General features: G+C 41.6%; 1 protein-coding gene across 4 annotated transcripts in view; it reads right to left on the bottom strand.

The window, feature by feature from the left end:
- Positions 1-13,372, bottom strand: part of Gnpat (glyceronephosphate O-acyltransferase) — a 28,568-nt gene that overhangs the window by 6,942 nt on the left and 8,254 nt on the right. For all 4 annotated transcript variants that reach the window (XM_003473501.5, XM_013156426.3, XM_063260041.1 and 1 more), the window contains 7 exons: positions 10,042-10,218; positions 7,750-7,879; positions 4,822-4,949; positions 4,398-4,473; positions 3,992-4,143; positions 3,736-3,866; positions 1,878-2,101 (listed from right to left, as the gene is read on the bottom strand). In XM_003473501.5, coding sequence (XP_003473549.1) covers positions 1,878-2,101; positions 3,736-3,866; positions 3,992-4,143; positions 4,398-4,473; positions 4,822-4,949; positions 7,750-7,879; positions 10,042-10,218 — 1,018 coding nt within the window. The remainder of the gene's footprint in view (positions 1-1,877; positions 2,102-3,735; positions 3,867-3,991; positions 4,144-4,397; positions 4,474-4,821; positions 4,950-7,749; positions 7,880-10,041; positions 10,219-13,372) is intronic.

Genomic DNA, 13,372 nt, shown 5'->3' with positions numbered 1-13,372 from the left:
ATATAATGTGTTCTAAATTAGGAATTATACTCAATTACTCACCTCATTACTGTCATCTGGACATCAACTAACTCTATAGCAGTGATGGTGAAACCTTTTAGAGTCGAAAAGTCCAGAGTGCAACCTGAAACCCATTTATTTATTGCAAAGTATCAAAAGTGCAATTAAACCTGAATATGAAGTTTTAGTTTAGAAAGAACATACATTAACATGCATGCCATAGGTTCACCACCACTGCTCTAGAGAAACCAGAGTTGCTCGTAGCTATGGCTAGTTATTTTATATATATCCATCCATCTTGACAAAGCGAAACACTATGTTTTCCCATGCTCCTGGGGAACAGATATTCTGGTTTCCACTTTATCTAATTCTTTTTCACCACCTCTAACACTTGCTACACTGTATCATAATGACTCCAATACTGAGAACCAAAGTTGTATCCCTTTCCTTCCTCATCAGTGACACTCAATGGTCTGGCCCCTCTGTTAGTAATTCCTTCTACATATCACTTTGCAGTGTCCAGTCAGTCAACCATCATGGGGCCAGCATCCTTCTTTCCCATTTATGGATAGTGCCTCCTAACTTGCCCCTTACCTGTCATCTTTCTCCACCATGGTCCTTTAGGGATGGTGGAAGGTTGTAAAGATCACACTGTTTTACACCTCCCTGCTTAAAATCCAACACCACTTTGATAAACCAAGCTTTCAGTCCAGACCAAGGCCTGTGCAATTCAGCCGATGCCCACATCGTTTGGTTCTATCCTTCTGAGCCCCCATACTACCTGCAAGTCACAGAATACCTAGTGCTACCCTATTCCTACTTGCTAATCCCTGCATGAGACAAAATCTACACCATCTTCCTAAAGAGTTTCTTTCCCACTGAGATGGGGTCAAAGTCACTTCTGAAATCTTTCTGTGCATAGGCCCTTAGCTCACAATATTCTCAGGAGACCCCCAGATAGTTTCTTGTCACTATTTCAGTGACCTTGTCACTAGTCTACTCATGACCCACCTATTCTATCCTTCATGAGCACCTGGGAACAGGAATCCCATGTGTATCTCTGCATCCTGGCAAGACCTAGCTCAGAGGTGCTTGTGTAGGCTTGATGAACAACAGTCGGTGCTGGACTATAAGTCATTATCTAGTCTTTTATTTTTTTGTGTGTGGAGACAGGGTCTCAGTATGTAGCCCAGACTGGCCCTGAACTCACAACAATCCTCCTGCCTCTGCCTCACAAGTGCTAGGATTACAAGTGTGTGCCACCACACCCAGCTCATTCATTATCTAGTTCTTAAAAAGGTACATTTCTGGGCTGGGGATTTAGCTCAGGGGCATAAGTGCCTGCCTGACAAGCATGAGGTCGTGAGTTCAATCCCAAGTACCCCCCCCCAAAGTACATTTCCAACTACCTGTATGGTTTTAAATCAATTTAAATTAACAATTGTCATATTCCAAGCCAAAACTCCAAGCTCAGTATTGACAGCTCTGATAAGGTTTTTACCAAATTATTCTTATCAAAGTGCATAGATATATTAATGCAAATCCTTTAATTCTTACTTCTCAGTGAAACAAATGGGCTACAAACACAACATGGCTTAAAGAGGTGGGCATGCCAGCAAGGATTCATGTGTTATTCCTCAGTCTGCTAGGTGCCCAGGAGATGGCAGCCCCTCCTCAGGGTGTTTAGCTTTGGATGACAAATGACTTATGAACAATTTTTCTCAACTCACAAGCACAAAGGGTTCCATGCCTACTAGTGGTAAAAGCAGACGAATGTCCTTCTGTGACAATACTTTGCTCAAGTTTAAGGTTTTGCATAATGTCCCAAGATGCAGTGGTAAAAAGACAGCCTTTGTGTCGCCTCTCTACCTACATACCCGGCCACTGCAGGAACCCGCCAAATGCCTGTGTCAAGGCCTTCAGCCACACAGTCTTCTCCACGAGGGTGTCGAAGTCCATGGATGGGCGGTTCTGGAGCAGAACAGCTACTACCAGAACCCACGGGCTCAGGACCAGGTTCTCAATTTGCAAAAGCTCCATTTTGTAGGCAACTTCAGTGACAAAGGCATGCATTTCCTGAGATGGTTTCTGCGGGATGTATCTGGAAAGAAGAGCACAGAAGCACATGTGACTCTCCAGCCACCTACCTGTTGGGCAGGAAATAAACCCTAGAAAGTTTTTCATGTCTCTGCCAATAAAAAGCTCTCAGGCCACATGCAGAGGTTGTCTTGCCTCAGTGCTCTGAAATCTGTCCATATCCTTCCAGGGAATGTTCTGGAGGTGTGGTAAGAAATACTAGTAATTCCCATCTCCAAATAAAAACTTCTGTCACTTTATAAGTTGGCCAAATCACTTCTGTGAAACAGATGCCTTCCCCAAGAGAATGAATGACTGCCCCGAATTCTAGCGTGGAACACGTCTCCACTTCAGGCTGCACTTTACAGAGTGATGCCACAGTTGACAGGCTGCCTGGCTGCTCACATGTGGTCCCCTTCAGAAAATCTTCAGAGCACCTACCAAAGACTAGCCCACCCACCTGAGGGCATCTCGTGAATGGGTCATCAGCTCGAAAACACACAAGGCCTACACAGAGCTGAGAAAATCAAGGAGACACAAAGGACCACAGCAGCTATCCAAGAAGGTAGCTTGATGAGAAAACTGCTGATGTAAGTGCCCCATGCTAGGGTGCTTTGCCAAGGCGAGGTGAGAGTCAGAGACAGCCTGTGGCAGGGGAAAGTGAACCCCTGCCTCTGAGAGTGGGAAGGTGGCTGCCAGTGAGGCGCGTTCCTGTCAGACAGTCATGGAGCTCCAGTGAATCAGGACAACACCATGACAAGAGAGCCCTGGCCACGCTAATGGTTTTTCTCCCTGACTTCCCCAGTGTGCCTCTCTAAAACAAGAAAACTCAAAATGCATCTGTGCATCTGTACCCTGCATCCTGAACAGTCCTAACACATTTTCTCCTGAGCAGGGACTCACTCCCATTCATTAGCATTACATACCATTTTGCATGATCAAAAACAGTACTCAGAGCTGGGTATGGTGGCACACACCTGTAATTCTAGCACTTGGGAGGCTAAGGCAGGAAGAGCATCACAAGTTTAAGGCCAGCCTGGCTACACAGTGAGTTCAAGACCAGCCTGAACTATACAGTAAAAAAAAGAGACAGAAAATGAAAAGAAAAAAAGAAAGAAAGAAAGACCTCAACAGATAGTACTCAGGATACCAGCTGGCCTAAAGCGTACCCAACCATTTCTATTTGTTGTTAATAATAACGGTGTTATTTCTTTCCACTGTTAAGTTTCCCCAAGAAGGAAATGACCACATTATCTGAGTTTGCTTATTGACAAACATAACCTATAGCTAATCAATTTGTTTTTTGCAAACATACAGTTCCTCTATTTTTTTTTTTGTGTGTGTGTGTTTTGGTTTGGTTTCTATTATTTTTTTGAGATAATATCTCACTATATGTAGCCTACACTGGCCTCCAACTCATGATCCTCCTGCCTCAGCCTCCTGAGTGCTGGGATTACAGGTATGTACCACCACAATTGGCTCACATAGTTCTTTCGCTGAAGCTTTCCACTGCTGCAAATGAAATGACACAGCTTCCCTGAAAACGTGCTGTGTGATCTTAAGAAAGGAAGGTTTGGGTTTCAATCTGTCAACAGTCACAATTCACACTTGCAGGATTTAATCCATTTCTGTGTTGGGTATTATAACATAGCCTTGCACCTTGGAACCAAATTATACGGGCTCCTACTCATCCTCCCAGCTGCCAGAGATCGAAGTGATATAGGGTCTCCAAAGTATACATGGATGCTTCCAAAGTTTTCAGAGAGAATTCTTCTGGCTTTCAACAATCCCTAATAGTATCACAACATGGGGAAAGAATACAAAAAGGAGTACATTTGTAAGTTAATTGAAGTGTAAAATGGATATTCTTTACACTCAAAGAGAATCAATTGAGTCTGTGGCTATCCTCACGTACAGTCGTGGACTCTTTTGGCTTAGGAACTCCTAGAAGCTCATAGGCATAAAGTGTTTCTTCCAATATTTTATCATAACTGATGCTAATTGGGACAAGGTAGGTGTCAAAAACTTCTCTTTTAAAAAATGGTTCCATCACAACATTCAAGAGACCTGTGAACACAGGAAGAAATGCTTTATCAATGCATATCAAAGAGCAAAGTACACAAGGGCACATTAGTAGAATGCTATCAAAAGTATGTACATCATACTCTTCACCCACAAAGTCAACCTTACAGCAGCAGCTACACTCATAAAGAAAAGAATATCTTACTAAAAAACAAAGTATCAAGTTCTATCTAGCAGCTGGAATAATACCACACCCAAAGTCTTCAGGTTTCTATTTTTCTAATTTGAAAGTAACCTACCAAATTTAGGAGTCAACGTCTTGGCAGAGCGGCTCCTTGTCCCTTCGAGGAAAAATTCGATAGGAGCGTAACCATTCTTTAAAGAGAAAACAGACACAGAACATAACACATTGCCTCTGTCATCAGGGCACATGCTCTTTCCTTCCCAGGGCCAGGGCTGCAGCCTGGAGCCTGGAGCCTGGTGCATGCTAGGCGAGTGATCCGCAGCGGAGCTGCAGCCCCACAAACGGCTTCTTTTGATCCCTATTTCCAACCACCCTCCCAGCAATCTGAAAAGATACGGCTCACAGTGAGACATAATAAACCAAAGAGTCACCTAGCTCCCTGGAAGGCAAAATCGAAACAGTCTATTCAGAAGTTCAGAATTTAAATAGGCAAACATCACTGGAAAACAAATAATAACTTCAAAGTACTTGGTAATTACCCGCAAAATAGTCTTCACATATTCAGAGAACACGGCCCAGTAGAGTTTATTGCCCCCAAAGGTACGACGCATGAAAAAGGCGCCTGACATCCTCAGTAGCTCCCCAATAATCTTCATCCCCAGGAAGTCTAAAACAAAACCAGGCTTAATGTTTATTTGCAGATACTGAAACACCCTACGCAGATGGACATGCAGACACTATTAAGAAAATTTCATGTAGGTGAGACCCTCTACGTTTTTAACAGTTAAACTTTCTCAGACTGAATCCATAAAAGGAGCCTTACAACAGAATTATGGAACAGAGGGATTCTGTGGGCCAAGAGCCTGCTGGGATTCTGTGGGCCAGGAGCCTTGCTCTCCTCCCTGTACCTGTTCAACACCAGGCCAAAGAGGCAACAGCAAGGCAAGTGACAACAATGTCACAAGGCCAATGTTCTCAGGCTTGTTCCAAACTTGATGACAGATGTGCGACCTCACATTCCCACCTCTTTCCCAGCAGTAAAAATATCATCCATGTTAGTGAAGCAGACTAAAGTAAACCTGCAAAGAAATGCAGAGTTCTACCAACGATCTTCCTTGCCAGGCACGGTGGCACACAACCATAATCCCAGTACTCAGGAGGTTCAGGCAAGAGGATCACTGAATTCAAAGATCACTGAGTTCAAATTTGTTATGCCTGTGCTGCATAACAAATTCAAAACCAGTTTGAACTACCCAGTAAGACCCCCTCTCAAAAAACAAGACAAAACAAAACAAAAAAAAACAACAACTAAAATTCCAGCTTTCCTAGTGACTTTGAAAGGGAGGTGATAAACTATTTACTTTAGCAAGCCAACTTTTAGGAATAAATCCTATAGATATAAAAAATTCAAACTATACTGTAACACTGTAATAGAAAATTATTCAAACTACATATACACACTGCTGAATTTATACAGCATCAAAGGTAATACGGACATGGAAGTTGGACTCTTATCTTACACAAGTAAATATTAATTCAATGGCTCAAAGACCTAAACATAAGACCTGAGACTATAAAACTCAGGAAGGGCTAAGGATACAGGTTAGTGGAAAAATACTTGTCCAGAATGTGAAAGGCCTAGATTCAATCCCCTGTACTGGGGGGTGGTAGGGGGCGGGGGGAGAGGAAGAAAGAAAGAAAAAAGGAAAAAAGGCAGGAGTAGGGGATAGGGGAAAAATATACAAGAAAATCTTCATAATAGAATTTAATAATAATTTCCTTTCTGACGCCAAAGACATGGAGAAAAATTTAAAAGTTGAACTACATTAAAATGAGTAACTTCTGCTGAGTGTGGTGGCACTTGGTGGTGGCACTATAATCCCAGCTCCGTAGGAGGCTGCGGTAGGAAAATCACAAGTTCAGGTTCCACTGGGGCAACTCAGTGACCCTGTCTCAAAATAAAAAATGGGAAGGCTTTTGGATGTAGCTTAGGGATAGACCATTCCTGGATTCAATTTCCAGTAGCACAAAAAAGGGCTAAGCGAAAAGGTAACACATGGGATGGGAGGCAATACTTGCAAACTATTTATCTGGTAAGAGGCAAATATCCACAAAGTATAAAGAAATCTACAACTCAACAATAAAAATACCAAACAACATAACTTAAAAATGGACAATGGAACTGAATAGACACTTACCCAAGGAAGATGCATGAATAGCCAAACACACTGAAATGATGCTCAGTATCACAAATCATCAGGGAAATACAAATCAAAAGTACAACGATATAACATGTCATGTATATTAGAATGGCTTTATTTTTACAAGAAAAATATAAAGAAACACATGTAAGCAAAGAGGTAAAGGAATTCAAACACTAGTGAATTGTTCATAGAATGTAAAATTGTAGCTGCTGTGGGAAAGTAAAATGGTTTTTCCAAAAAAGCAAAAAATCTACCATGAGATCCAACAGTTTTGTTCTTTTGTGTTTACCTATTAAAAGTAGGGCCTGAACAGGTATGTGAACTTCCATTGTCACAGCACCGAGATCTGCTATAACCAAAATCCAGGTGCAATGGTAGTATCCAAAGGATGGCTGGATGCATACAATGTGATCCTTCTATGCAATGGGAAGGGATTCTGACACACACTATGTGGATGAACCTTAAAGACATTCTACCCGGTGAAATACAACAGTCACAAAAGGACAAATACTGGTGATTTCATAGAAACTTATATGAAGCATGTTATTAAGTTAAATTCAGAGACAGATACAATAGTGGTTGTCTGGGGCAAGGGGAAGAACTGAATGGGAAGACACTGCTTAATAGGAGGAATTCCAGTTTTGCAAGATGAACAGTTTGGGGATAGAAAGTGATGGCTGCAAAAACAATGTGAATGTACTTAGTAACAATGAAATACACATACACTTAACGATAAGACGGTAATACTTAAGCAGTGGTACACATAGGTGATCTCCATATTCTAGAAGGATAAGACAGGAAGACTGTAGGTTTGAGCCTCACCTAGGTAACTTAGTGACTTAGTAAGCCTCATGTCCAAAAATAAACAAACAAAAAAATTAAAAGGCCTGGGGATGTAGCTCAGTGAGAAGGCACAATGCCTAGTATTGTGGTGATGGTGGGGTATAGGGGATAAATTATAGTATAGTATTTCATCACAATAAAAGTATATTGAAAAATTTAATTAACTAGCGTGATAGCTGTGTTCTTGCCTAAATCAAAAGGCAGGAAATATAATGGGCAGCAGTCTCATTTTTCAAACCTATTGCTGTATGCCTGTCTCCGTCTAAACATGGGAAGTAAGGCACTGAAGGGCACCCCCAGAACACTGTGGAAGAGGAGGGGCTGCTTCTACTATCATCTTCAAGCACCCCAGCAGAGTCTGAGCCACAGCAGTGAGGATTTCAATGCATACACTCAGAAAAGTGCAAGAGCAGTACATACCCATTCCTGCTGCTATCACAGGCACAGGCAGGTCATAGCTGTACATAAGGAAGGACAGCATCAGGAAATCAATGTAACTGCGATGGCTGGGCAGCAAGATGACAGGGTACTCCTGGATAGCACGCTGCAGCTTCAAACAGATGTTGCATTTTTTTTATCATTTCAGTTGTCATGTTATTAAGATCATCTCTCATATCAGAAGCTAGGAAAACGGTCTTGGTTCTGAAGGAACATTCATCATATGTTCTGCCTTCCCTACCATGCACACACATTTAATTTGCTCTGACAAGGTATAAGTCTTATTTCAGAATTGTTAAATAATTTCACTAAGTTCGAGGATATTAAAAATGTGAATTTTTATGGATCAAAATAATATTAATGCTGATCACTGATATATATACACACTCTTAGCATTTCACATGCCAGTCATCTTAAGTGTATTAATACCACAAGTTTCTAAAAAGGCAACAGCCTTAGTTTCTTTAGCAAATTGTTGTGTACCCATTGAGCGGTACAGTTGAGGGCAGTGTCTAAGTCAGTTCAACTCAGAAAGCCAATTATTAACCACTGCCTGGCCCAAATTCTTGTAATAGATGAGAACAAAGTTTCTCTATGGGAGATTTTTTAATAAAGGATAAATTAATAGACAAAATGGGAGGGCTGGTACATGCTGAAATTCCGGCCAGGGAAAATGGATGTCACAGAGTTGGGAGAGACATACTGGAAATTCTAGATATATTCTTTAGGACATCAGATATAGTTATTGATACCAGGTATTCTACCTGTCTTTCTAAGATCTAAGCTAAATTGTGATCAGTTAACACAGAGATAGCTAATACTCTCTGGTCTCAAACACTATACTGAATATTCTTTGACAAATCCTAAGAGTGAGTAAGATCAAAAGAGTCACAGGAGAAAGAAGAAATACTTGATAGGAAAGTAGATGACTGATGACTGAATAAAAGCAAAATCTTAAACATTATAAGGAGCTCAGCATGGTGGCACTTGTAAGGCCAGCAGGCTTGAATGCTGGACCACGAGTTTCAAGAAATCAAGGCCAAACTGAGCAATTTAGTGACTTAGCAAGAATCAGCCTCAAAATAAAATGAAAAAAAAAAAAAGGCTGGTATCTAGCTCAGGACAAAGACCTTGGATTCAATCCCCAGTACTGCCAAAAAAAAAAAAAAAAAAAAAAAAGAGGAGGTGAGAAGAAGAAGAAGAAGAAGAGGAGGAGGAGCAGGAGAAAGAGGCAGAGGAGGAAGAAGAGGAAGAGGAGAAAGAGGAGGAGGAGAGAGAAGAGGAAAAAGGCATGAGGAAGAAAGAACTATCTTCAAATAAATGAAGATAGAAACTTTCCTAGGAGAAAACAAGAATTAAAATAGAAATAAATACTGTTTATAGAGAAAGCTTTTCCTTACAGGAAAAACCAAGCTAGTGAACAACAAGAATAGGGGGGTGGCAAGAGGGGGAGGGGATTAAAAAGTTAAGATGTGTTACGTACATGTACTGACTCCTTAAGAAGAATGTAATCATCACATACTACAAACATGCAAAAAAAAAAAACCACTAAGAGTGAAAGAATCTTTTTTTTTTTTTTTTTGTCTTTTTGAGACAGGGTCTCTCTATGCAGTTTAGGCTGGCGTTGAGCTCACTTTGTAGCCCAGGCTAGTCTCTGCCTCAGCCTCCGAGTGCTGGGATTACAAGCGTGAGCCACCTCGCCCGGCTTGAAAGAATCATCTTTAGGCAATCCTTAAAAGAGTAATGGCTGATCTGGGCAAAAATCTACAGGAGAGAAAACTAGTTGAGGAGGTGGGATGAAAAACAGGACACTAAACAATTTTCAAAGTATCTCTCCACGAGATAATTAATTAGGGAGGAAAAATAGTAACATTACAATGGAGAAGCCCAGCAGATAGCACCATAGATAAACATCTCTTTCCTGCTAAAGCAGAGACAGACCCACAAGCTCCTGACGCCTGCAGCCTGCAGGAGACCACAGCATCCTCAGGCACTCCTGCTAAAGGGCACCAAGCCTAACACTGAGACAGGATGGTTCAACTTTGACTCAAGGGCTGCTGGCTAGGAAAGGAGTCTAAGCCCACCCAAGTCTAACACTGAGACAGCAGCATCCTTCAACCTCGACTCCAAGGGATGCTAGGAAAGGACTGGCCTACTATTCAAAAAATCACCAGGAAACACAACAAAAAGAGTGGGGCCTAATGTTTACTGCCAAATGAGACAGATGTCCTTCATTCACTTAACTATCCATAGGGAGGCTGAATAAATACTTACTTTCTGAATACCTTCTTCATTCACACACACTTTTGAGAAAATCTGTTTAAATATTTTGCTCAAGACAAAGGCAAAAAACCGAATGGCTCCTACACGAAGTTTATGACTCATTTCTTCTAAGATATCCGAAGCTTCCTCTCGGAGGACATCGACAGATTGAGAGGACTCTTGGGAAAGCTGAAAAGAAAGCGAAGCAGGGATAAATCTGAAGACCAGAGATCAGAACATTTTTTATTCAGATCTGACTAGTTCCAAATGGACTACAGAACTGAAAGATGGTATTCTTCTTGATTTAAAATGGCATAATTTTCCAGTGCAACAGTTAAAGGATCCTACATAAGCAATTTTAAAGGCCAGAAATTAATTTTAATTTTAGAGTTAAGAAAACATCTGTCCCTTCTATTTCCATTAGTAATTTTACATCCAACTCTAAAATTGGCTGCTGCTCATGCTCTGGTACCCTAAACTTGGCAGCTCCTGCCTGCAGACTGGCACATCTCACCTCCTTGTCTGATGTCGTTACAAGGTAACCCCTGCATCAAAAATAAAGGTCATGAGAAGTAACCAACTCTACATTTTATCAGATGTACAAGTCACTGGCATAGAATTCCCAAATCCAAAAGGTAATCAGTGATCGGCAATCTCACAATGGAACTTTTTTTGGGGGGGAACAGGGGATGGGGGTTGAGACAAGGTCTTGCTACATAGTTCAAACTGGCCTTGAACTCACTATATTGTCTTCGAACCTCAGGTGATCCTCCTGCCTCAGCCTTCAGAGTGCTGGGGTTACAGGGTGTGGCACCACCAACTTGGCAGGAACTCTGCTTATTCACATGGCATACCACATCTTTTGAGATGAGAATAAACATGTGCTCTGTGCTAGGACTATGAGGGACCCAGGGAGGATCGAATCACAGCTTATATCCTCTGAGAAGCCTAATTTGACCTTTTTCGTTATCTTCTAAAAGAGCACACAGGAAAGCAGTGGCAATTCTGTGAAAAACAGCACAGTATATGTGCTTTCCAAAGAATGCTCTACATTAGGATGAGCACAAAGATCAAAGGAGAGGATGCTGGTGCCCAGTAATATACAGTGAACAAGGAGGTGATCTTTCTTCCTTTGGCAACTATGAACTGAAACCTCTACAAATTGAACTACAATAAACCTTTCCTCCTTTAAAAAAAAAATTAAAGTGAATGGTATGGGTGCGGTGGCACACATATAATCCCAGCATTTGAGAGCCTGGGACAGGAGAATTGCCCAAGAATTTGAGGCCAGCAGGGGCTATACAGTGATCACAAAGCCAGCCTAAAACTACAGAGACCTACCCCATACACACACAAAATAATAATAATAATCCTATGGCATCTAGTACATTCTCAGATGTTGTACAACCACTTCTCCAGTTTAACTTCTTATCTTTCAAGGCTCAAACTGGAGAGCTTGGAACAAACTATTTCCTTTTATTGGTGTTCCTTCACTTGCCTTGAAGATTAAATCAGGGATGGTGGCAGTGCCAGGGAAAGGTTTCCTAGCATGGTCAGAAGAGGACCCATAGCCAATTTACATGTTCTCAAGAGTCACTGAACAAGAAGTGGGAAGACAAGACCACGGCCACAGAAGAACTAGAAGTCTGAATGAGAAGGAAAATATCTGTTAAAGTCCAAAGACTTGCCTAAGTAGGAAGTCTTGGACTTGTTTTTGTTATTATTAACATCCCATTTTTTAAAAACTATGCTAAAATATATCCAGCATAAAATTTACCATTTTAACCTTTTTTGTTTGTTTTTTGGCATAGAGTTCAGTAGCACTAAAGCACTGAGTCTGTTTATAGAGTCTAAAGAAGTGAATGAAGTACTAATTTTTTTTCAAAGGTTACTATAAAGTCGTATGCAAGGGCTGGGGGTACAGCTGAGTGGTTGAGCACTTGCTCAGCAAGTGAGGAGTTGGGCTCTATTCCCAGCACCACAAAAAATCCCCCAAAACAAACAAAAACCAACGAGTACACTGGCTGGCACACTACTCATATACCTCATGATTAATTGGGTCTCTTATCATTTCCTGTTTTTTGGTTTAATCTCATGTTATTTTATTCATCATGGGCCTAGGGGTAATATGTTGCAATGTATCTGTACCATACAGTCCAGTAGCAGGCTGTACCATCCATGTGGATGTAAGTACATCCTACTCTGTTCCGACAATGATGAAACTGCCTAACAATTCATCTTTCAGTACACAGGCCAAGTTCTTAAGCAATACATGACATAGTTAACCTTTTAAGGATTTCTTTATTTGCAGTGCTGGGGGTTGAACCTAGTACTGTGTTCACACTAGGCAAGCACTATACTATTGAGCTATACTCCCAGCTCCATAGTTAATGTTTTGCAGAAACTCTCCTGGTGATTGCAATGAAGAGGAAACTTAACTTCACTTACAAGTAAGCCTAATCAGAAAAAACAGATAGCTTTTCCATGATAGGCCAATCATGGCCAATCATGAAAGGCCAATCAAAACAAAAGGGTCAGGAGTACAGGGCAGCATCCAAATCAGGAGAGAAATCAGAAGGCAAGAGATAAGAGAATTGTCCTAAGGCCATAAACTGTATTAAATGCAATAAAAAGTTTAAAAAGCAAAGCCTCTACACACATACCTCAGGGTACACACATCAAACAGAGAACACTGCACTCTTGTCCTCCTCTGCATTAGCCAGAAGCCAATGGATTCCGTAAGGTCAGAAATAGGCGGCAAAATGAGTATGGCACAAGTGGATACCTACAGCACTGTGCTGGGCACACGGGGACCCACTAGAGATGGGAGCAATTCACAGGTGAGGCTGGGAGCTGCAGCTCTGTCTATAGGGAAGGTGAAGAAGGACTGCATCTGTGTGGCCAACCAAAGCAGCAAGGACGCTGCATTTCTCATTGTGTTCCTTCTTTCCTTTACAAAAACACACAAATTCCATGTATGTCTTCCTAATGCATTCACAGAGGAACAAAAACAAACAGCAAGAAAAAGAGGAGCATGTGTATTTCTTAGAGGAGAGTGTTAAGAGTATGCTTTCTTCTGTCCAGTAAGGAAACAGTGCTGGGGGAACAAGGCAGTCCATGGCTAGGAAAGTGAGGCCAGGCATTCTGAGCCACTACAGCCAGGCATGTGGGTACCTGGGAGGGACCAAGTATCAGGCCAGGTGGCTAAGGCCCACCACCTGGGGACTATGGTTGTATAAACACCTGGACATGGAGGGCTGCCCATCAGGAAGCTCTAATCCTATCTATCGAACCTGCCTTCTGAGGTCTTGCAATCCTACAGTCTGGAGACTTTGCTTCCCTC

Source organism: Cavia porcellus, unplaced genomic scaffold (genome assembly GCF_034190915.1).
Source record: "Cavia porcellus strain 051 isolate PalLab524CR breed Dunkin Hartley unplaced genomic scaffold, mCavPor4.1 scaffold_13, whole genome shotgun sequence".
Lineage (NCBI taxonomy): Eukaryota > Metazoa > Chordata > Mammalia > Rodentia > Caviidae > Cavia > Cavia porcellus.
The sequence above is the reverse complement of the archived record's forward strand: the minus strand, read 5'-3'. Positions and strand labels throughout refer to the sequence as shown.